At 39.8% G+C, this 25360-nt stretch overlaps 1 protein-coding gene across 1 annotated transcript in view; it reads left to right on the top strand.

The window, feature by feature from the left end:
• Positions 1-23605, top strand: part of Agl (amylo-alpha-1, 6-glucosidase, 4-alpha-glucanotransferase) — a 60615-nt gene extending 37010 nt beyond the window's left edge. Inside the window, exons 24-34 of the mRNA XM_055628126.1 lie at positions 117-292; positions 3068-3170; positions 6759-6984; positions 7322-7433; positions 10755-10890; positions 12468-12580; positions 13230-13441; positions 15021-15118; positions 18581-18668; positions 18775-18908; positions 21784-23605. Coding sequence (XP_055484101.1) covers positions 117-292; positions 3068-3170; positions 6759-6984; positions 7322-7433; positions 10755-10890; positions 12468-12580; positions 13230-13441; positions 15021-15118; positions 18581-18668; positions 18775-18908; positions 21784-21901 — 1516 coding nt within the window. The 3' untranslated portion in view covers positions 21902-23605. The remainder of the gene's footprint in view (positions 1-116; positions 293-3067; positions 3171-6758; positions 6985-7321; positions 7434-10754; positions 10891-12467; positions 12581-13229; positions 13442-15020; positions 15119-18580; positions 18669-18774; positions 18909-21783) is intronic.
• Positions 23606-25360: the final 1755 nt, after the last annotated feature.

Below are 25360 nucleotides of genomic sequence, written 5' to 3'. Positions count from 1 at the left end.
TTTACCATTGTTACACATTGCTGTAGAAAAATCACTTAGCAAAGAGAATGTATAATAAGGTAACTAAAAAGGTAGTGTTTCTACAGATGATCTTTCAGCTTGCCATTTTGTTACAGCTTTGTTCAGAATGGTTCGACCTTTGTGAAACACCTGTCACTGGGTTCTGTCCAGATGTGTGGAGTCGGGAAGTGCCCTTGTCTGCCACTTCTTTCACCCGCGCTCCTGGATGTACCATGCAGGCTAAATGACATCACAAAGGAGAAGGAGCAGTGCTGTGCCTCCTTGGCTGCAGGTAAGGATGTAGGAGGCGGTCACATGGTGCAGGCCCACAGGGCTCCACCAGGAAAGCTTTGGGAAATGGCTGTTTTTGTTTTTGTTTTCTTAAGTTCAATATACGCTTAGATATTATCTAACACTTTTATGCCATTGCTTAGTAAATTGCTCCTTTAAAAGCCACTCATAATAATAATTCTTGCTATTAATTATAGCTATACCCGAAACACTAACATAAGTTTTTTTATTTTGGTTGGGTAATCCTTTCTTCTGCAGGTGTCTGTTAAGTCCAAGTTCTTGGCATTTTAAATATATTTAAATATCTCCCACCCAACATTGGGTGGGAGAGATAGCTCAGAGACTGAGAGCTGCCTGTTCTTCCAAAGGTCCTGAGTTCAATTCCCGCAACCACATGGTGCCTCATAACCATCTGTAATGAGATCTGGTGCCGTCTTCTGGCATGCAGGCACACATGCAGGCAGAATGCATAAATAATAAGTGAATAATCTTGTTTTTTTTTAAAAAAAAATCCTTAAAAACTATTAAACTAACATTGTAGTTATCAAGAGATTATAAGTTGCAAAACATGTTAAATGATATTTTTTAATCATATGTCTTCATTGTGTCAAATACTTTTAGTCATATGTATTGGCACCATTTTCTGCAAGTAGATTTAAAACATTCAAGTAATCAGAATATGCCCAAAGAAAGGCTTTTCTTTTAAATAAACTTCTGTTGTGTTTTTAGAAATTATCAAGTAGTTGAGGCCACTAAAGTTTAGAACTTTCTGCTTCTTCTCACAGTAAAGTATAAGTTTACAGCTTTTCAAATCAAATTGAAGTATATAAAATAATAGCAAAGCAGTAATATCATCTACATGATTTCATCTGCTAAGTTTAAGCTTTTAATTTGCATTGGCTCAGGTCAGGTGAAAGAACTTGAGGTCCAATATTGCCTTTCCCTTTAGAAAGATGAGAAAAATCAGAAAACTGTTTTAGGCTAAGGGCTGGAGTAGTACCAAGTAAGTGCACAGCCATAAGAAGCTCAGTTCCTCAGCATCACAAACATATGAAATTTTAATTAAAAAGAGAGTAAAATGAGAGTCAATTTTAAGTCTCTAATTGTATCAGATTTTCATTTGATTGATCGTTCTGGTAGCCATCATTCCCTGAATGCAAGCAAGTGCTTGGTAGATAGAACTGGGACAGTGTGGGGAAAACACCAATGGGAACAATTTGGGATTTAAAGCCCAACTTTTAAAGGCCTATTACATAAAATAATAACTTCAGCCTTTTTGATTGTGCACTGCTACTGTGAAACACCCCTAGGGTATATACATTTATTTATGTCATTTAGTAATACAGTTTATAGCACTTGATATGTAGTTTATCTACCAGATAAAACAAATAAATGTGAATAATGATTCTAGTAGTCTGATATTTTAAGGGAGTATTTTGCCTACTTTGTTCTGGAAAAAAGTAAAATGATATGCAAATTTGCTACTAGGTTTTGGTTTGTTTTAAAGTGATGGGAATGCCTTCTTTTATATTTGTATTGTAGAAAAAAACATAGTTAACATTTATGATAATTGACAACATAGAGATCCCCCCCAAATACTTGACCCATAAGTTGTATACTCATAGAGAACAAAAACAGGAACATAAACATTTCTGCGTATCAGTGCTAAGGGTCTTCCGGCTTTCATTCTTTGTAGTTGTTGAGAACAGGTCTTACCATGTAGCCCAGACTCTCCTCAAACTTGACACCTGCCTGCTTGCACCTCCTGCGATCTTGGATCAGGCTCGCACCATGATCCCAGCTCACTTTGCAGAAGACTGCTGGTACTTTAAGAGGTGCTGACGTAAACACGCTCTGGAGTATGCACATGCTACATGTAAGATGTTGAGTTACAACACGAGGAAGTCTGCTGTGCTCAGACTTCTGTGCACTTCTCAACAGCTCACATTGTAATCAGTGGCAGAATTTCATCTCTCTGTCCACTAAATAATGTGTAGTGTGTTTGAGGGTATTTTGTACATCTTTTTGGAGACAACATAGAAAATAAATCTAATGGTGTCTTTAATTCTGTTTTATCTTACTTTGAAAGTTGAAGTTAGTAATATATGAGGTTCTTGATTCTATCTTCACAAATTGTTTCTATGAAAGCATTAAGACTTAAAATCGTTCCATACATAATTACATATATATATGCTATACATAATTTTATAATGCGTATGTAGTAAGCATAGCACTGGTCTAAAATAATAGGAAATTTGGTGATAAACTTTTACTGTAGATAAATTAATAAACATTTCATTAGCTACCATTGATCTAATGATTTCATGTTTATGTTTACTGCCCTTGGAGTCAGGGCAGAACTTTTTAAAGTGTGTATTTAACATTGTATCGTGTCACTTTATATGTTAAATATGTGATCTCTCATTTTAAGCTTTTAAGTTATTAAATCCAAAGACAAATTTAGATCTGCTAAGCTAGGAATCCCACCCCTGGTTCTCGGGGCTGGATGTCACTGAATCACAGACCTTTTGCTGGGCAACATCTTTAGTCCCTTTGGGTCACTGATGCCTTTCAGAGTCTGATGTCACCACAGCCAAACCTCATCCCATAACAGCTGACATTAAGTGCAGGCATACATTTTTGTTGTAGAGGATTTTGGAAGGTTGGTCGGCTCCTTCTAATTTGCCCTTTAGTTCAAACCTAAAGTGTGCAGTGATGGAATCATGAGAGCCACATGTTGTTCTGATTAACACGTTACTTTCTGGTCTTTTCTCAGGCTTGCCTCACTTTTCTTCTGGTCTTTTTCGTTGCTGGGGGAGAGATACTTTCATTGCCCTTCGAGGGATGCTGCTGGTTACTGGACGCTACTTAGAAGCCAGGTAAGAGCCTCTGCAGTCTGCCATGCTAGTGTGTGGCTCCTCTAACCCATCCACTGTCAATGTTCAAAAGTATGTTTTCCTTAGATGCTTTTGAGTATGTGTGTGTGTGTGTGTGTGTGTGTGTACGCGCGCGCATGCACGTGCAGGCATGCAACGATGCACATGTGGAGATCAGAAGACAGCTTGCTGGAGTTTTACTTTCATTCCACCATATGGGTCCTAGAAAACCACTTCAGTGTTAGATATAGCTGCATGTACCTCTGAGCTCTTTCACAGGCTCCAGACTTCTAAGTTTTATTGCCCACATGCTTATTTAATAGGCTTAGAGAATTTCAAAGGAAAAAAAGCAACTTGAAGTTGTGAGGTTTCGTGTAGGTCAGATCATCTTCTAAATTTATCTAAAAAAGCCAATTAGAACCATCTTCTGCCTTCATAAAGAGTATTGCTGACTCAGTTTTGAAAAAGAACGATGTCAGGCTTTCCTCTATTTCTTGTCAAGCTTACCACCCCAGTTTGATTCTTTCCAGGCTGAAAGTGATATTTTCTGATATCACAGTGAATAAATTTATTGGCAATTAAAAAGGACATTCATCCAGATGTAAGTAGTACAAAGCCTTTATCCCAGCACTTGCAGGCAGAGGCAGGCAGATCTCTGTGAGTTGAGGCCAACCTGATCTACATAGTAAGTTCCAAGACAGCCAGGGCTTCATAAAGAGACCCTGTATGAGCAAGAAAGAGAGAGAGAAAGAAAGAAAGAAAGAAAGAAAAGTTCTACAATAGTACCACTTCTGGTGTGTGTTACAGCCATTGCTGTCACCCACCATCACCAGCGACCTTGCTGAGCATGCAGATGGTTGGAGCCCAGATCAAAGCCCCTCAGTGTCTCCAGTCATCAGCAGCAGCCTGAAACAATTTTAAAAGCACTGCTCTGTAAGCTAAAATTTTTAGCATAAAAGCATTATCTGAAAGTTTATTTTTATGCCATCATAAAAATTACTGATGTTTTCCTCTTCAGGTGCCAGAAAAAAAATTTTTTAAACAATTTTACTTTTTTTAGCTTTTGTTTTTTAAAAATACTTATTTATAAGTATTATATGCATAGAGGTGGTGATGTGTGTGCACCTGAGGACAGGTGCTCAGGGAGATGAGGAGAGGGCATTAGACCCCTGAGCTGTCGTTACAGGCTGTCATGAGCGGCCCAGAGTGGGTGTTAGTACACCCGTTAGGTCTTCTGCAGGAGCAGTCCATGCTTTTAACCACTGATCCATCCCTCCAGCCCACTTTGGTCATTTTAAAATTTAACTGGCTAGGTGGTTACCTAAAATGAATTCCATCTTTCCCTTCAAACCTAATATAAAATATTTTTTAATTGAGTGGTGACAATTATGAAACTTAAAATTTGGGGGCTACCTAGGTGTGGTACACACTCCTTTCATCCCAGCACCCTAGAAGCAAAGGCAAGCAGATCTCTTATAAGTTCAAGGCCAGCCTCGTGTACATAGAAAGTGCCAGGAAAGCCAGGGCTACATACTAAGAAGCTGTCTATAGATAGATGATGGATGGATGGATGGATGGATGGACGGACGGACGGATAGACAGACAGATAGAGAGAGAGAGTTAGAGAGAGAGATAGAGAGATAGGTAGTGAATTGAGGGGCTGGCAGTTGGCCAGATGGCTTAGCAGGTCGAGGTGCTTGATGTGTAAAGTGCTGGCCATGCAGACTTGGTGACCTGACTTCAATTCCTGGAACCGACATAAAAGTCAATAAAGGGAACTGACTTCACAAAGTTATCCTCAGACCTCAACACATATACTGTAGCACAAATACAGACACACACATTAATAATAGTAATAATAATACTTTTTAAAATTGGAGGAACTAAAGAGATGGTTTGTACCTAAGAGCGCTGGCTATTCTTCCAGAGGACCCATGTTTGATTCTCTGCAAACACATGGAGGCCCATAACCATCTGTAACTCCATTTCCAGGGGATCTGACACCTTCTTCTGGCCTCAGCTGCATGTATCAGGTAGACTGACATACATGTAGGCAAAACACCATACACATAAAATAATAGAACTTTCTTAAAAATTAATTTGGAAGTCTGTTTGCTTCCTTAACAGATGCCCTAAATATATGGTTTAGAAGTCAGATATAAATCTGGGTGGTGGTGCACAACTTTAATCCCAGCACTCAAGAGGCAGAGACAGTCAGATCTCTATGAGTTCAAGGCCAGCCTGGTCTACAGAGCAAGGACAGCCAAGGCTACACAGAGAAATCTGGGGAAAAAAAGAAACAAAAATTCAACAAAATACAGTGGCAAAGATCTTTGCCTGTGGTGTGAATGGCTTGTAATGCTAGCTCATGTCACCAGCTGACAAATGGCACCCTCTCCTCGTTCTTCCTGTGGGAGAGTCAGAGTCTTACTGCACTAAATGGCTGATGCAGTTAAAGTACCTGAAAGGCTCGTGGACACATGGCAAACCCTCAATCAAGATTTGGGGCTGTTAAATCATTGCTACAGTTGTTCCCCTCCTCAGACATCACTGCTGTGTGCTGCTACAAGTTCTGTCTCTTCATTTTACATCTGGCCATCCAGGTCATGCGTTGTCATGCTGTGTTGTGACCTATAAGAAAAACTAGAGCTAAGTATTAAACTGAGAGAGCATAAGAACTAGACCTCTTCAGTGACTTTTCCAAGGTTAGCCCTCACCTGCTAGAGTGCCAGAGTGCTAGGTGAGTGCAGGCGCCATCTCACAAACTAAGTTCTCACTGTACTGGGATAACACTACAGAAGATAAACTGTCGTCTACCGGTTACCAGTGTGAGTTATAGTTGGGGTTTGCTGCTGTTGTTTTGGAGGGTTTGTTTTGTTTATTTCTTTGTTTTAAAGCAGAGTCTTACAATGTAACCCTAAATAGCTTACAACTCAGTACGTAGGCCAGCTGGCCTGGAGCCCAGAGAGATCTGCCTGCCTCTGCTCCCTGTGTGCTGAGATGAATGACAGCTTCAAGTCCAGCTTCTGTCAGTTTGTTTTCTTATATATTTACTTTTTTCTTGATCTCTGTTAGTTAAAGTAATGAAATGCATATTAGAGAATTACTTCTACATTGAAATACCGTAGATTTCAAAACAGAAGTTAGGGCCTGGAGAGATGGCTCAGTGGCTAACAGCACTCACTGCTCTTGAATTCAGTTCCCAGAACCCACATGGCAGCTAACAACCATCTGTAACTCCAGTTCTAGGGGGTCCAACACACTCTTCACCTCCATGGACACCATACACATGTGGTACACATATGTACACACAGGCAAACACTTATACACAAATAACGAAAATAAATACATCTTTTTTTAAATTTAGGTTAAAGCTATAGCAGTCCTTCTAAATACCCAACTGAGAACCTGACTTCAAAGATGAAAAACCTGTTACAGAAAGGGAGAGTTCCCTAGATTAATAGAGAGAAAACGAGGGTGGGAGCTTGGTGTCTCCCAGGCTCCTGAGAAAATGACCTTTTTCCTTTAATTTTGTAAGTATCTTTGTAAGTGTTTTTATCTCAAATAATCCATTCATTTCTGTTGTTTTAGGAATATCATCTTAGCATTTGCTAGTACCCTGAGGCATGGCCTCATTCCTAACCTCCTTGGTGAAGGAACTTATGCCAGGTATAACTGTCGGGATGCTGTGTGGTGGTGGCTGCAGTGTATTCAGGACTATTGCCAGATGGTTCCAAATGGCCTCGACATCCTCAAATGCCCAGTTTCCAGAATGTATCCGACAGATGATTCCGCACCTTTGCCTGCTGGGACACTGGTAAAGATCATTTCTTAAAATATTTTTTGATCAAATGTAGCTTTAATGTAAAATATTGAGACTCCAAGTCATAAGAATTCAGATATAAAAAAAAAACCTTAAATATCAATTTTCATTTAGTGTCACACCGTGCCAAGTTACAGAGATAAGACTTGCCCCTTACGTAAACACATGGAGCACGGTAGCATGGCAGCTGCTTTTCCCAGCCGCACCCACTCCTTACCTCTTCCTCCAAGGGAAAGTATATATCCTACATTACCAGAGTTGAGGGGTGGGGGAGGGGGCAGTAAGACTGCAACCCATTCCTAACAGAAGAAACACTTGCTGTCCCCGACAGGATCAACCTTTGTTTGAGGTAATACAGGAAGCTATGCAAAGGCACATGCAAGGCATCCAGTTCCGCGAGAGGAATGCTGGCCCACAGATAGATCGAAACATGAAGGATGAGGGTATGTCATTTCGCCTCCGCCCTTAGGACTTAGCAGTGCTGTCAGATTAATCCCTGCTGTTGCTTCACAAATACTTGTGTGCAAAACCCGGAGCTTTACCTGAGAAAAACAAACACTGGTCCTGATCTCCCCAAGCTTACATTGCTAAAGAAAAGATAAAAGTTTGTGTCTTTTGTCAGGCAGTTTTCAAGGTAATATTGGCATTATAGTTTATTTTATGTGTATGAGTTTTTACCTGCAAATGTGTGTGTACCATGTGTATGCCTGGTGCCTGCAGAGGTCAGAAGAGGGCATCAGCGCTCCTGGACCTAGAGACAGGGATGGTTGTGAGCCACAGGTCCTCCACAAGAGCAGCAAGTGTTAACTGATGAGCCTCTCTAGCCCTCAGTATTGCAATTCATAATCACAGTGCTAGTATTACTTTTTCTACTGCATATGGGGGCATATGCCTGTACTCTAGCACTCACAAGGTAGAGGCAAGACCATCATGAGTTCAAGGCTAGCCTGAGTTACATAGTGAAACCCTGTCTCAAAAACATAAAAAGGAAGCCCAGCATTGTGGCCCAGCATGGGGAGGGCAGAGACAGGCACATCCCTGAGTACAAGGCCATCCTGGTCTACAGAGTGAGTTCTAGATTAGCCAGGGCTACACAGAGAAACTCTGTCTCAAAACTGAATGAATGAAAGAAAGAATGAATGAATGAATGAAAACTTCTGTTTCTGTGAATTGAGTGTTATGTGCGTGCCAGGCATTGTGATAGTGGCTTTACTATCACTATCGTTCTTACTTAATTTCTGGAGACATGAAGAGTGAATGACATTGGGCCTGGGAGTGGCTCAGCAGTTAAAATGTGTGGTGAACAAGTAAGAAAATAGGAATTTAGATCTCCAGAAGCTACAGAAATGCCAGGTGACCCTGGTAGTAATGCCGGTGTCCCAAGGCAGAGGCGTGGTGTCCCTGAACAAGTAAACCAGCTAGTGAGGCTAGCATATTACAAGGGGGGCACTGGGTCTGATTGAGAGACCCTGACTGCACAAATAAGGCGGAAGAGGGAGCAAGGAAGGTTTGACATCACCCTCAGGTCTACACACCCGCACACACACACATGCACACACACTACACAAACACCTGAAAGGCGTTCTTTAAGTGAAAGAGTGCATTACGTTATTCCCATTTTTACCAAACGAGAGGACTAAAATGTCGGCTTTCCAGAGCTGCTCAGTGGCAAAGGGAGGATGTCACCCATGGTGACATCTACTTCTGTGTAGATCAAGGCTGACCTCAGCCGCTACAGTGCTTTATCATATTAAAGTAGTTTCACTCTCTTAACTCATTTTGAGTTTGCCATAGTCCTCATCCTAAGGCCAGCCAATACAAGGCTGATCATCTCACCTCCCCTCATTGATGGAAATGGTTTTGATGAATTAGTGTATGTTTACTTTAGTCTTGTAAACATTATTTATGTAAGGTTTTAGTTATAATTTTAAAAGTATTTCAGATTCTTAAAAAGTTATAAAAAAAATGATACGTAGGGTATAGCAAACCCTTCAACAGTTAGGATGTTTTAATATAACAGAAGTAAATATCAGAATTAAGAAATAGAGTGTGATGGGGCTAGCTAGACTACAGACCTTACTCACTTTTCATCCTTTTTCCTATTAAGTCATCTGGAGGCTGCCATGCAGCTCTGTGAATCTGGACCCTCGTATAGGCTCGTGAAACCACTACCATACAAAGATGTAGACCTAGTCTGTTACCACAGACATTTGTATGTGTCCCATACACCCACTCCAGCCTCTCTACACTGTTGTTATTTTGAATGTATTTATAAAGTCACTATGTGTTCGCTTGTTTTGAGATCAGTCTCTATGTAGCTCTGACTGTCCTGGGACTCACATGTAGACCACACTAGTCTCTAACACACAGTGATTATCTGCCTCAACCTCCTAAGTGCTGGGATTAGAAGTCTGGGCCATACACCTGGCTTTGAAAATATTATATAAATATTCAGTATATAACTTTTTTTTTGTTTGGCTGATCAACACAGGATCTTGCTGTGAAGCATTAGTTGGCCTGAAACTTCCTATATAGACCATGCTAGTCTTGGGCTCATGATTTATTTTGTGTAGCAGTAATACACAAATATTATCCTAAGCTAATTGTAATAATCACTGATACATTTTTATCCTTCACGAAGAGAAGTCAATGGAAATGGGTTTAGTATCCAAACATTTTATGAGATCTCTGGGGCATGTTAGAGTTTGCTGCTGTTGTATGAAACATTTGAAATTAAATATATTAACTTACTATGTTTTCTTTATATCTTTTTGTTTTATTTTGAAAAGAAGTAAGCCATACCACATAATCCCAAGCTTCTCTTCCCTTACCCCCCTTGTCTAGAGTTGATGACTGGGCTGTAACCAGAGTATGCTGTTTTCATGTATACTTTATACTTTATGTATTTATATATGTTTAAGCATGTACCAATTACATGTGATATGTATAGTAGAGGTATAAAAGTAAAAAGTCAATGTCTTACATATATCTAGAATATATTGGTATTTTAGCTTCTTAAATTCTACATTCTACACCAGAATATCAGATATGTAAAAGAATCATAGATTAAAATCAATATTTTATAAATTACAGTTTATTCACTTTGTATCCCCGCTGGAGCGCCCTACCTCACTCCCTCCCAATCCAACCCTCCCTTATCTCCTCCCATACCCCAACCAAGTCCACTTACTTATAAGGAAAGTCCTCCTCCCCTTCCCTCTAACCCTAGCCTATCAAATCTCGTCAGGACTGGCTGCATTGTTTTCCTCTGTGGCCAGTTTATAAAAATATAAATAAAATTTTAAATCAATATTTTAAGTCTTTATAAACAATTTTATATGCAACCTTCTGCGACTTACTTATAAATCATTTTGTCATAGGAACTCATCCATTTTGTTCTCTACATATCCAGTCTGTTCATTTAAAGGACAGAGCATTTCCTACTGTGCATGATGTTAAGCCATTCCTCTACTGAGTGGTAACCTGTGATTTTGCTAATGCAAATGGTGCTTCAGAAAGAACATCATGCTATGCAGTCCCATGTACACACAGGTGCTTTTTGGAAAGAGAAATGAAATTGATATATATTTATTATAAAACTTAATGATTTTTTAGTCGTTTAAAAAAGGAGTCTTATGTAGCCTCAAGCTGTATAAGCCGGCTTCAAATTCTGTGTGATTCTCCTGCTGCTGCATCCTAAGTGCTAGGACCACAGACCTGTGCCTCCACACGTGCTTTCTAAGTGTTTTATTTCGCTCTTTCAGGTTTCAATATAACTGCAGGGATTGACGAAGAAACGGGATTTGTTTATGGAGGAAATCGCTTTAACTGTGGCACATGGATGGATAAAATGGGAGAAAGTGAACGAGCCAGAAACAGAGGAATCCCAGCCACCCCGAGGTGGGGTTCACCGTCGATGCCCCGGCAGGGATGCACTCCTAGTCCCCCAGTTCCTGCTTAAACACGCTCACACGTGGGGTCTTGTTCTGTCCTCCATGATCCGCACACGAAATCATTCCAGATCTTCCATCCCTCCCTTTTCCCTCTCTTCTGCTTTCTTCTCCACACATTCCTTCCTTTCCCCTCCTGTACAGATAGACAGCCTCTAGGTATGTGTGATCTGTCCTCGTCTGGGGTATCTCATGATTTTTGCACCTTTACAAGAATCTCAAACATTTTATAATTCATTATCCTAATGGTTAAGACATTTTCTTTAAAATAAAAAAAGTTACAGTTATTCATGGTGTGTGTGTGTGTCCACACCACATTGCATATATGGAGGTCAGAGGACAACTTGGGGGAGTCAGTTCTCTCGTCCCACCATGTGGCACCCAGGTCATCAGACTTGGCAGCTAGAGCCTTTATCTGCTGAGCTATCTCACCATCTCTGGTTAGGACTTTTCTCCTCCTCCTCCTTCTTGTTCTTGTTCTTCTTCTTTTGAAGCTTTTTCTGTGTAACAGCTCTGGCCGTCCTGGAACTCGTTCTATAGACAAGGCTGGCCTCAAACTCACAAAGGCCTCTGCTAACATTTCTTAATCTGAACTTTGCACAATGTAAAGATTTTATTTCACCCATCTTTTATCTCTAACTTTGTTATCTAAAGGGTTTTCTTTTATGATTTCAGAAGTTGTCAACAAATATCACAAGTTCTTGATACTGAGTTAAGCTCAGAAACTATTTTCTTCTTTAATTAAAAAAAACAAAACTATATGTCCAGTGGGAAGGTATATGCTCACATAGGCAGCAGATTCTCCAAACTGGAGTTACAGGTACTATGAGTGCTGGGATCTGAACAAGAGCAGTAATTGCTCTTAACCAATGAGCCATCTCTCCAGCCCAGGAGCATTTTCTTATTAAAGATTTTGTCTTCAAACAGATAAACCAGGACAAAATAGAAAGACTTTGTCTCAAAACAACAAAAATCAAAATAAATAAGTATGTTAGCAGAGGTTGGAGAGATGGCTAGGCTGCCAAGAGAGCTTTCTGCTGTTCCACAAAGCCAAGTGCTTTTCCCAGCACTCATGGTGGGAGGCTTACAACCAACCGTAACTCCAGCTCCAGGAGATCCAGTGCTCTTACGGACTCTGAGCACCCACACCTGTGGCATATGCACGTGCACATAGAGACACACATGGATATTCAAAATAAAAACATGAGTCTTTTCTAAAATGTTAGAAACAAAAGCAACACCAGAATAGTAGGGGAAGAGATTTCTTATATGAGATAATAATATTGCTTGTTAAGTGAAGATGTGGGGAAAGATAGTTGCTTGTATGGTGCATTAGTTATAATATTCCCCAACATTTATTTGTTGGTGGTGCAGGTGGTTTGGTTCTGTGCTACCCAAAGCTTTCCTTATTGGTAGACAAACATTCTGCCATTGAGCTATATTTCCAACCCAGAATTACTTATTGAATGCCCTTTTAAATAATGGTTAAATAAGTACAACACAGAAAAGCAATCTTTCTGATTTTAGAGATGGGTCTGCTGTGGAAATCGTGGGCTTGTGTAAATCTACTGTGCGTTGGTTGCTGGAGTTGTCCAAGAAAAATATTTTCCCTTATCATGAAGTCAAAGTAAGAAGACAAGGTAAGTTTGTCTGTGTGACAAGGGGCCCAGACAAGTTAGTAACCTTGCTGCCATCCCTGGATTTAGCCAACCAATACCAGAATATGCTAAATTTAAGAAGAAAGAAAAATGGTTAGCTTACCCATATGGAAGTCATAACAGAGTAGTTACTACAGCCAATACTGCAGCACTGCTGAGCTGAGAGAAGGCGGAGGCCAGGGCTTGTCTCCTTGCCCTTCTTTCCCCTCACTTTATGAGAAAGTTACATTTTTTGAGGGCTACATTTCATGGAGGGCTTTTCAGATCGTTCTGGAACACTTTCTATGTAGTAGAAATAATGTTGAGCTACCCATCCACATCTAAACTTTCTAACAAGTGAAAAGAAGTAGATAACAGTAATTGTATTTCAATTCGATGTATGTGACCTGTTGTTCAACACAGTGTAATGACTGTGAAGTTATTCTGAGCTGTTTGACATTTTTAAGGGGAGAGGTACTTGGTCTTTGAATTTATAGCGTATCTCCCTCCAGAGTAGCCACATTTTCCAAAATGTGGATAATTTATTTCATAAGTGTACTAAATATGAGTTTTAGCTAATATTTGCTAATACAGCAATAGCAGATACTCGAATGTTGTGTCTGCAGCTGTCATGTCTTTTGTCACTCTTCAGGAAAGGTTGTAACAGTCTCATATGATGAGTGGAACAGAAAAATACAAAACAGCTTTGAAAGGCTGTTCTACGTTTCTGAAGACCCTTCAGATCCTAACGAGAAGCACCCGAATCTGGTTCACAAACGTGGTATCTACAAGGATAGCTATGGAGCGTCAAGTCCCTGGTGTGACTATCAGCTCAGGCCCAACTTTACCATAGCAATGGTCGTGGTAAGTGATTTACTACTTTCAATTTTCAAAAATGTTATGGTACCTTTAGCAAGGCCATTCTTTCCCTGTTTGGTTTTAAGCTCCACTTAACTGTGAGAAGTTACTGCTTTCTGGATAGTTTATATAGTTTCAGTAATTAAATATTCCTATCACCTCTGATCTGTAACATTCAGTGTCAAAAATAGAAAACAATGGATGAGGAGAAACAAAATGCTTCCAGTGTTACTCATACTGTAGTGCTTGGTGCCAGCGCTGCACCCGCGGATGAATGGATTAGGTTTCCTAGGCCACACCCAGCTGTTTCTCAGCCCCAGCCCTTGCCCTTTCCTCCTGAAAACCTAGGGCGCTTGTACTGTGTAAGCTGGTGCCATAAACAGCTCCCCAATGCACTTGTCAGAAAGTTCACCACGAGGGGGTGCCCACCGGCAGCGTATTTTCACATTCCGTCCTTGTGGTTTTCTCTGTTAGTTCTATTCGTCTAAGGGTTTGTTGTTGTTGTTGTTACTGTATTACTGTGGAAGTCGTCGGGGAGAGGTAGCCTGCGCGGATGTCTGTGCATCATTTACATGCAGTACGCCCAGAGGCCAGAAGAGGGCATCAGATCCCCTGAGCCTGAAGTTGCAGACTTGTGCGTCACCCTGTGGGTCCTGGGACTTGAACCTACGTCCCCTGGAAGAGAAGGCAGGGCTCTGAACCACTGAGCCATCACTCTAGCTATCTAGCTAAGAATTCTTGATTCTCTGCTGTGGTTAAATCTCAGTCTACAAATAAGCCCTTCAGGGCAGTGGACGAGGAGGGCCCTGTGCGTCTCCCCCATGTGTTTGACTTTGTCTAAGAGATTACTAGCAGCGTGTTACTAATTGTAGTAGTATGACAGTGCAGCCTTGCAGGCTGGAGAGATGGCTCAGGGGTGAAGAGCGCCAGCTGCTCTTCCGGAGGACACGGGTTCAGTTCCCAGCACCCACACGGCGGCTCACAACTGTCTGTAACTCCAGGATCCAAACTCCTCATACATACATGCAGGCAAAAACCATCAGCACATACAAAATAAAAATAAATTTAAAGAAAGAAGGTGCAAGCTTGCGCAGAGAGGTCGCTTTGGTTTGGTTCATTCTCAGTTCGTTTCACCATTAAAACGGATGCGGATTTTCTCTCCTTCCGCATATCCCAAGTACTTGCACTGTTGGATTACAAGTTCCTCTGAGTTCATTATCACCAAGAAGAAAGGTCAAAAGGGTCTAGTCCTTAAGGGGCACTACTGCAAGTCTAGGAATAAAGTGAGGGGTGAGGTGAGCTCTGCCGTTATCGTGGCCGTGGTGGCCTTTTTGATCTGGTGCTTGTTCTTGAGGAGACGGCCGCCTCTGTGAGCACTCGAGCTTCTCAGGCTAAGAAAGGCGATTCCAATTCAGCCTCGTAAGATTGGATTTGTCAGGTATCCACTCTCAAAGTCCGACCCACACTATATTCTTAAATTTGTTTTCTTTCTTTTCAAAGTTTATAATTAACTAATATGATTAAGCGCTAATTTTCTATGATATTAAAATGCTTTTTATTTCTTTTCTTTTTTTACCTTCATTAGGCCCCTGAACTCTTTACTGCTGAAAAAGCTTGGAAAGCTTTGGAAATCGCAGAAAAAAAATTGCTTGGTCCTCTTGGCATGAAAACTCTAGATCCAGAGTAAGTTGGAGTATAAGTATTAAGAAAGCTGTTGTGTGCTTGCTTCGGCAGCACATACGCTAAAAAAAAAAAAAAAAAAAAAAAAAAAAAAAAAAAAAAAAAAAAAAAAGACGAAAGTAAAAAAAAAAAAGAAAGCTATTGGTTGAGCTGGGTAGTGATGATGCACACCTTCAGTCCCCTACTCAGGAGGTAGAGGGAAGTGGATCTCTGGAGTTCAAGACCAACCTGCTCTACAGAAAGAATTCCAGGATAGCCAGGGCTACACAGAGAAACCCTGTTTAAAAAAAGAAGAAGGCTTAACCATTCTGTACTTGTTTATAAATAACGTCTCAAAAAACACATTCAAACTTTTGAAACATCTGCCACTTTATTGTGTGAGTTTTAAAAATGCATCTGGCTTCTCCTGTGTTCGCTATTTAAATTTTAAATATATAAAACTAATGTCATTCATGTTTTTTATTTCCTTTCTGACTGTAAAAGTAGTACATGACTGTTGTGGGCGTCAGAAAGTATGAACAATATAAAGTAAAAGAAGTCACGTTAAATCCTTTTATCCAAGAATCAAGATCCATTCCTGCCTTGTCTATTACCCAAGTCATTTTTATGCATTTGTGCACAGTTTGCAACCATAGGGCCACAAATCTAGGAGAATTTGTATAAAACGTGCAGGCATGGTGCCTCACTTCTGTGATCCTGCCACCAGGGAGTCTGAAGCAGGACTGCCAACGTTCGCAAGGCCCTGCCTCAAAAAACAAAACAACAACAAAATCAAAACCGAGTATGGTGGCTCGGTACCATTATATGAGCACTCAGAGGCTTGTTTGTCTAAAAAGAAGTAACAAGAAAAAACCTCACGGGGATGTGGTTCACAGGTAGACATTTGCCTAGTGTGTGGGACAAGGCCCTGGGTTCAATCTCCAGCGCCACTCACCTACAAAAAAAAAAAAAAAAAAAAAAAGTTTCATGAGTTGAATTTCTAAGACAACAAAAATAAATAATTTTTAAAACTAGCTCTTTTAACTCAGCATGATGGCCCATGCCTGTATCCCAGCACCTGGAAAGTTGAAAGAGGAGAGCTGGGAGTTCACAGTCATCTTCTACTGTCTAACAAGTTTGAGAGCAGCCTGGCCACATGAGAGCTCATCTCAGGGTCGGGGAGAGCTGCTGGGAGGATAGAGCTCGGTGGTAGAGCGCATGCCTGCCTTGTGCAAGACCCTGGGCTCAATCCCCAGCACTACACCCCACAATTTTTCTTGTGTGTATGAGGGTTTTGCTTTCAATATTTCATTGTGCCACCTGTGTGCCTGGTTCCTGTGTAGGGCAGAAGAGAGCATGGGATCCCTTGGAACTGGAGTTCTAGATAGTTGTAAATCCTTATGTAAGTTCTTCTGCAAGACCTACAAGTACTCTTAACTGCTAAGCCATCTCTCCGGGCCTCAGAGACACATCTTTATGTTTTGTTTGTGCTGATAGGTTTTTCCATACTGCTGAATAATGTCCAACTGTTTGTGCTGTTGTAAATACTCAGAATTGTCTGTTCACTTGTAATGATGGCAAAAGAGAACTTCATTCTGTTCTTTACCAGCAGTCTTCTCCATGCTTTCTGTGTAATTACATCATTCTTTTTACTTAAATAAGTAAGGAACCTTGTTTTTGTTTAATAATTGTCATTTGCAAGTGTCTTTACTTTTATAACTTTTTTCTTAAATTTCTAGTGGCCTTTTCACTAGAAATTTGCTTTTGCTTTTTATGTTTTGCCTTCAAACGTCTGTGCACCACATGCATACAGTTCCCAGAGAGGCCAGAAGAGGGCACCAGACAGCCTGGAGCTGGAGTTGCCGGTGGTGATGAGGCAGTGGATGGATCATGAAATTGAACCCTCATCCTCTGGAAGAGCAGCCAGTGCACTTAACACCTGAGCCAGGGTTTTGTACTTCACTATGTACTGATTTCCACTCTGTAGGCCAGGCTGGCCCAGAACTCAGAAATCTGCCTGCCTCTGCCTCCAGAGTGCTGGGATAAAAGATGTGTGCCACTATGCCTGGCCTTTCTATATGACTTTATTGTTTTCTTTTCTTTTTCTTTTTTTTTTTTTTTGAGACAATCTTATATAGCTGAAGCTGACCTTGAACCCCTAATCTTTCTGTCTCAACCTCCCAAGTTCCAGAATTAGACACATACCACCAGGTTGCTTGATTTCATGTTTGATATGCAAATTTTTATGCAAATACTGGTTACTTTCTCTATGTTTGCATGGTCAAAGCAGATTAAAAACTGGTCACATATGGTGGCACAGACAGGAAGATCTCTGAGTTCAAAGCCAGCCTGGTCTACTAAGAAAATTCGAGGTCAGCCAGGGCCACACAATGAGACCCTCCCTGTCTCAAACTCCCACCCCCCAAAAAACAAAGAGAAAACTTGCAGATCTGACCTGAAAGTTATGGTAAAAGCTCACGTGCACATTTGGTATCACTAAACAGGATCTAAAAGATTACAGTTTAATTAAATCTTAATATATATATATAACTCATCTGTTGGCAGTGTTTGTAACACTGTTCATTGCATAAAAATGTTATAAATTCTATATATTATTGTAATACCTATATCCAATTGTTATTTATAATCCGACAGCATGCTAATTTTAGTTTTAAAATAGCTTCATAGAGGAATTTGAAATATAACCTTGCATGGACTAAGGATGTAGCTCAGTTGTGGGATGCTTGGCTAGTATAGATAAGGCCTTAGATTTGATCAAGAGGTAATAATAATATAAAATAAATTCACATTTATTTATTTATTTAAAATAAATAATTTACATAAATACATAAGTGCCTTCTTGCTCTATAATCAATAAAACCTTATCTTTAATTTTTACTAGTTCAAATAACTGTATGGACATTTAAATTGTCGTACCTATTAGAAGCCTAGTGAAGTGGTTGACTTTAAACTATAGACAAACTCCTGAAAGATAAGATGCCTCAATATTTTTATTAATTTTTTAAATTAGCATGCAAAGTAATAGTTTAATAATGGCATTATTCATACACATTTGCCCTTCCCTGTTCCCCTGACCACCTGCTAATCTTCCTCTCACCCATGTTATGTATATGCAGTTATCTTCCTTTTTCTTCCTTTTTTATATTCCCTCCATGGTCTCTACTATCGTGACCTACACCTGTATATAAATTAAATATATGTTTAATTTAAATATGGGATCTAAATATGAAAGAAAACATAAGGATACTTGACTTTTTTGTTAATCTTTCCTAAACACATTACTAAGCTCCTCTGTACTCAGGATATACTGATTTTGGTTAAGTACTGTTTTTGTGCTGAGCTAGCTTGCTCTGTAGATTGGGAGAGAAGGTGATTATTTTTCTTGCCTTTGCTGTTGAAATTCTGATGTCTCCTCTATGATGCCTGACCTTCTTTTACTGACTTCACACTCCCATCATTTTGCAGTGATATGGTTTACTGTGGAGTTTATGATAATGCCTTAGACAATGACAACTACAATCTTGCTAGAGGTTTCAATTACCACCAAGGACCTGTAAGAATTTCATTTCTCTTTTCAGAGTTTTGAATTTTAGTCATTTTTGAAATAAATTTAGATATTCATAATTCTTTTTTTCCTTTATTTTTAAATTATGTTTTAGGAATGGTTATGGCCAATTGGGTATTTTCTTCGTGCAAAGTTATATTTTTCCAAATTGATGGGCCCAGAGATGGCTGCGAAGACTGTATTTTTGGTTAAAAATGTCCTTTCCAGACATTATGTTCATCTTGAGAGGTAAGTTATCCCATGACTAATGTCTAGTCAGTCTATTAGATATCAGGTAAACAAAGTTCATAAAGTGCAGTTCATTTCTGCAGCATCTCCATGGAATCCACCCTGTGCTATTTCAACTGTGTAATTTTAATATTTATTTTATTGTATATGCATAGGTGTTTTTTTTAATTACAATTTACTTACTTTATATCCCCCTGTAGCTCTCTCCCTCCTCCCCTCCCAATCACACTCTCTCTCCCCCTTCTCCACCCATGCCCTTCCCCAGTCCACTGATAGAGGAGGTCTTCCTCTCCTTCCTTCTGACCCTAGTCTATCAGGTCCCATCAGGAGTGGCTGCATTGTCTTCCTCTGTGGCCTGGTAATGCTGCTCCCCCCCAGGGGGAGGTGATCAAAAAGCAGGCCAATCAGTTCATGTCAGAGACCGTCCCTCCTCCCATTACTATGGAACCCACTTGGACAATGAACTGCCATGAGCTACATCTGTGCAGGGGTTTTAGGTTATCTCCATGAATGGTCCTTGGTTGGAGTATCAGTCTCAGAAAAGACCCCTGTGCCTAGATTTTTTGGTTCTGTCGCTCTCCTTCTGGAGCTCCTGTCCTCTCCAGGTCTTACTATTTCCCACTTCTTTCAGAAGATTCCCTGCACTCTGCCCAAAGATTGGCCATAAGTCTCAGCATCTGCTTTGATACCCTCAGGGTAGAGCCTTTCAGAGGCCCTCTGTAGTAGGCTCCTGCCCTGTTCCCTGTTTTCTCCCTCTTTTGATGTCCATCCTCTTTTCCTTTCTGAATGGGGATTGAGCATCTTAGCTGGAGTCCTCCTTCTGGATTAGTTTAGGTGTACAGATTTTAGTATGTTTATCCTATATTATGTGTCTAATACCCACTTATGGGTGAGTGTATACCCTGTGTGTCTTTCTGCTTCTGGGATACCTCACTTGGGATGATCTTTTCCAGTTCCCACCATTTACCTGCAAATTTCATGACTTCCTTGTTTCTTATTGCTGAGTAATATTCCATTGTGTAGATGTACCACAATTTTTGTATCCATTCCTCCACTGAGGGGCATCTGGGCTGTTTCTAGCTTCTGGCTATTACAAATAAAGCTGCTACAAACATGGTTGAGCAAATGTCCTTGTTTTATACTTGAGCATCTTTTGGATATATGCCTAGGAGTGGTCTAGCTGGGTCTTCAGGAAGCGCTATTCCTAATTGTCTGAGAAAGCACCAGATTGATTTCCAGAGGGGTTGTACAAGTATTCATTCCCACCAGCCATGGAGGAAGGTTCCCCTTTCTCCACATCCTCTCCAGCATGTGTTGTCACTTGAGTTTTTAATCTTAGCCATTCTATGCATAGGTGTTTTGTCTTCATGTATGTTTGTGTGAGGGTGTCAGATCTTGAAGTTACAGACAGTTGTGAGCTGCTGTTTTGGTGATGGGACTTGAACCCAGGTCCTTTGGAAGAGCATGCAGTGTTCTCAACCTCTGAGTCATCTCTCCAGCCCTCAACTGTATCATTTTACCTCCCTTAAGTGTTTCAGTTTTAGTTTGAGGATCTTGTATTTTGTAATTTGTATTTGTGGAATAGTCTTTTGATTTTCAAGATAACTGATAATTTGGGTATGATTAGGATAGAATAAATAAAATTACTTGAAGTATTCATGTTGGGCCTTTTGAATTGATTCATTTATCAAGTAATATTTTTCATTATTCTTGAAATATCAGTTGGTCTTTTGATTGTTATTCCAAATGGTATTTCTTATACTCTGTCCTAATTTCAGTAAATTAAACAGTGTTGGTATCGTGTATTTTTCAAAGATGCCTCTCAGCCAAAGTCTCCCTTACTTTCTCTAAGTCTTGATTATGCTTAAGTGCATCTGTTCCTGATGGCTTAGTTGGAATGTGTAAGTGGTCTGCATGGCCTCTGTGAGCATCGTTATGTATATTCAGTCTAGGTAGGGATGCTGAGGTCTGTTGCTAGTTATGTAACTTCTGTTCATCCCTCTTCTCTTGTCGCATGTAGGAATAGTCACAGAACTTATCTCATGGGATTGCTGTCAGCATGAAATAAGATTTTGTATATAAGTACTAAGTATTAGAGGGTACATATGTAATAAATGGGTTTGTTACCCTGAAGAATAAGGAAATAATTGGCATTTTCCTGTTTTTAACTCTCTGTGTCTCTGTATTACTTCATCTGGTTTTCTTGTTCTGTTAAGTTCACATATAATTCACTTACATATTTAAGGTTTGAGTCATAAACTTACTCTGAAAGACTGAAATTATTGGCAGCCTGTGGGCATCTTTCTGTAATCTCAGCCCATAGGAAGCCAAAATAGGAGAATAGTGTGTTCAGAGCCACATGAGCTACACAAGACCCTATCTCAGAATGCAAAAAAGGCACAATTATTTAGATTATTTAGATTATTTAGATCTAAAGTTTTATATATTTTGGAATGGTAGCTTTTTGTAAGGTTTTAGTCATGAACCTGGGCGTAGTGAAACATGCCTGTATTTCCAGCACTTGGAAGACCAGCCTCAGCTACATAGCAAGTTGCAAGCCAGCCAGGGTTACATAGCACGAGTCTAGCTCAAAAAACAAGACTAATGACTAATGACTAATAACTAATAACTAATAACTAATAACTAATGACGATAAAAGACTCATTTGTATTTGCTAGTATTAAACCACAAAGTAGAATATATCAGAGGATAATTTATATTTAAAGTCTTTGTGTCTATACCTTTAGAATATTGTTTTATTTTGTAACAAATGACTTCTAGAGTGAAAGACTAGTCATCAGGACTTGCCTACTGTGTTCATGTTCATTAAATTATGTCTCATAAAGTCTGTTGTTTGTTTGTTTGTTTGTTTCAGATCCCCATGGAAAGGACTTCCGGAACTCACCAATGAGAATGGCCAGTACTGTCCTTTCAGCTGTGAGACACAAGCGTGGTCAATGGCTGCTGTTCTTGAAACCCTCTATGATCTGTAGCTTCCTCATAGTTAGTCAGTAACTGTGTGAACATTTGACTTTTGAATGCAAATGAAATGGAAGCTCAATTCATTTTAAAAATCTTATTCATAGCCAGGCAGTGGTGGCATATGCTGTTAACCCAGCACTGGAGAGGCAGAGGCAGGCAAATCTCTGAGTTCTAGGCCAGCCTGGTCTACAAAGGGAGTTCCAGGACAGTCGGGGCTATACAGAGAAATCCTGTCTCAAAGAAACAAATAAACAAAGAAATACTTTATACTTTTCTTTCTTTCGTTCTAATTATTTTTTTTTTTTACTTTTTCCTTGAGGCTGTTATGTGTGCCACCATGGTCAGCCCTGCACTACTGGGGATCACAGGCAGGACCTCATGCATGCTAGACAAGCACTCTACCAACCGAACTATATCTCATGCCCTATTTTTATTTTTTTACATTCTTGTGATTTGAATCAGAAAGAAAATGGCCATGCCCGGTGGAACATTTCTACTGTTGAGTTCAAAAACTATTCTTCAGAGCAGGGGGGAGATAAAGAAAACATGTGTCATCTTGAGTTTGTACAAGTGTGAGAGTGGACAAATAGAGGTGCTCTTAAATCCTGCTGCATATTGTCACACTCCATGGGCTGTGCTTCCTGAATGTCCTACCGTTTGTTACAGCATTCTGAATACCTTGCATAATGCAGTCAGTGCACATTTGGTAAGTGCTTTATGAATGGAGGGTGGTAGAAATTTCCAACTACAGTATATGTTCACAAACGGAGCACAGAGCTTCGAAATGTTTTCACTGGTATTATGTTTTTAATAGAACATGTATTAATGCCAACTATACTGAACATAACCTATTTGTGTTAAAGAATAACTGGACGTATGAGACATAACATTGGTACAGAAAACAATTCTGTAAAATTGTTTTTACAGAATTGTTTGTCCTGACTAGTTCCAGTTTCTTATTATGAGATAGTTTACATTTTCAAATGGAACTTACTGGGCATATATATGAAATTTTCACAGGGGAAAAAAAAGCCCAAAGATGGAGCTTAGTGACAGAGTGCTCGCCTAGCATGTATCAAGGGCCTGAGTTCTATCCCCAAAGCCATCAAAGAAAGTAGGGAGGTATGGGGATGGGGGGAGTAATGAAGAAGGGAGGGAGGGAAAGGAAAGAAAGAGGAAGGATTTAAAATATTAGGTTATTAGGTTACCTAAATAGGGTCATGACCCACCTCAGAAAATCGTTAGGATACAGTGCTCCCATTGAGGACTGGTGATGAAATAACGGGTCTGTTTCGCATGGTCTGTCTGAGATTCTCGGAAGGCAGTTTATGTTACTGCAGTCACAGTAATTAATGCTTTGAGCCTGCAAAAGGATTGTTGCTGTTCGGCTAAAGAGCACTTAGGTAGAGTACTTCGTTCCTGCCAGATGCTGCATCAAGTGCTGTTTTTATTTCACACTTCTCAAATGGTCTGTGTCTTGGTTTTTCACTTACCCAAACCAATTTTACTCTACTAAATGAAAAGTCAACTTACCAGTTTAACCAGGATGCCGTGACACTTTAGTGAGTTTTCTGAGATGACTGAAGAAACACGAGGCCTGTCATTTGATGAGTGCTATCACCTAATGGTAATCATTTCTACTGTCTTAAACTGCTCTGTCTAATGAGCAAATGTTTCTATGTCTGTGTGTCAAAATAAAAGTCTTTTCTAAAGGACTCTCTCTGCTTTCCTCCATCATTTATTGATTAATTTTCCCCATGGTCAGTGAATAGTATTCAGAGATTTACTTCTACAGGATGCGCAAGGAAAGGAGCAAAGAGAGGAGAAAGACTGGAAGGGTTGTCTGGAGATTTATTAAAGTAGCCATGTCAAAATTAGGAGTGAGGTAAGCTTTTGATATATAAAGCAGCATGTATACTCCTTTAATATATCTTGAATACGGTGAATTTTTATTTACAGTTTACAACTCTCAAATCAGTAGCAAATGGATATGATGTGAACACTTACTTTCTGAAGAACCAGACACTTTCAATTATATCACTGAGCAATATAAGCATAAAAATAGTGTCTAATAACCAAAAGGGATCTGTATATATATATATTACAGACTGTATGTCTTTATTTTTAGATAAAAAGCACTAACCTAAAATCTCTAACTCCCAAGTGGTTCTAAATGGATCAGCCAAACTTGCTTCATTTACTTCCTTCAACCCTCCGTACACCAAGACAGCGAAGTCAGAGAATCAGCATAGTTTTGCCGTTATTTTCTATTTCTGTTAACCCTGGGTTATAAAAGAGTAATGGCACATTGCCATCAGAGCTAATACCTTTTTCTAATATATTTGACTTCGTTATTTTGGTTGGGCTGCATATCTAACGTACAAAGCTTTTAAGTTTTCTTTAATAGGGTCTCATATAAATCCCGTCTATCCCTTGCAAATTTAGTGTGACAGTAAGTCAATAAACTTGGCTTCTCTTTTCTCCTGGGCCCATGTGTATCCCATAGCCACATCTGGAACAGCTGCATCTAGTGCAGTGCTCAGCCTTTCTCAGGTTACAGTATTCCAGAATCATGAGTTGAACATGATTTCTGGTAATCTCTTCTGCAGACATTCGCTTTTTCTTTACTTCTAGATTGTGATGTTATCTATGTTCACTTGTTCATCCGTTCTCATCAACTCACCCCAGCCTCTGTCCCACTGCACCCCCATTCTGGTGACTGAACCCTAGGCTTCGTACTTGCTGAAAAGTGCTCTCCACTGAGCCAAATCCTCAACCCCTAGGCTTTGTTTGTTTGTTTTACTATTTGCTAAAACCTTTTCCCAGTCCCCTTCTCTCATTAGTCCCCTACTCTTTGTTTTCAAAGCCTTGCCCCATATTTGTAGCTATTTGTTCTTCTTAAGTGTTTTTCAGGTCCCAGAATTGTTAGCATTTCCAGTTGTATGGACACTATAAATAAATTTGATAAGCACCGACATTGACAGTAATTAATCTTGTAACCTAAGGACATAAAACGTCTGTGTTCTTCTTAACTTCCTGGTTCTTCCTAATGTTTATGTTATGGATTTCTGTGATCAGTTGTAGTTTATCTAAATATTAAACCAATTGATCAGAATAAGAGAGAAATTCAGGTTCAAGAAACCTATAAAGTTCTTACTTTGTGACTGAAGGTTTGTATTACAGGCATTACACATATTTTTACATGAAAATATTACCCTAAGTCATTAATGAATCATTGGGACAAAACCGAGTCTCAGATCTTCAAACCAGAAATAGTCTCTCGTAGATACTTAAGATTGCAGTAGGCTGTGCTTGCTTTCAGGCTTCCTGCCTCCATGAGTTCCTGGGTCCAGCTGTGGCTATTATCAGCTGCCACCTGATCATTTGAAGCATTAGATCCTGTTCTGATGGAGTCAGGGCAACCCCTTACTATCATCTAGCCAAAGTATCTCTAACCTGTATTCCTCAGT

This window comes from Psammomys obesus, unplaced genomic scaffold (genome assembly GCF_907164565.1).
Source record: "Psammomys obesus unplaced genomic scaffold, mPsaObe1.curated_primary_1811, whole genome shotgun sequence".
Lineage (NCBI taxonomy): Eukaryota > Metazoa > Chordata > Mammalia > Rodentia > Muridae > Psammomys > Psammomys obesus.
This window is presented reverse-complemented; position numbering and strand designations above follow the sequence as displayed.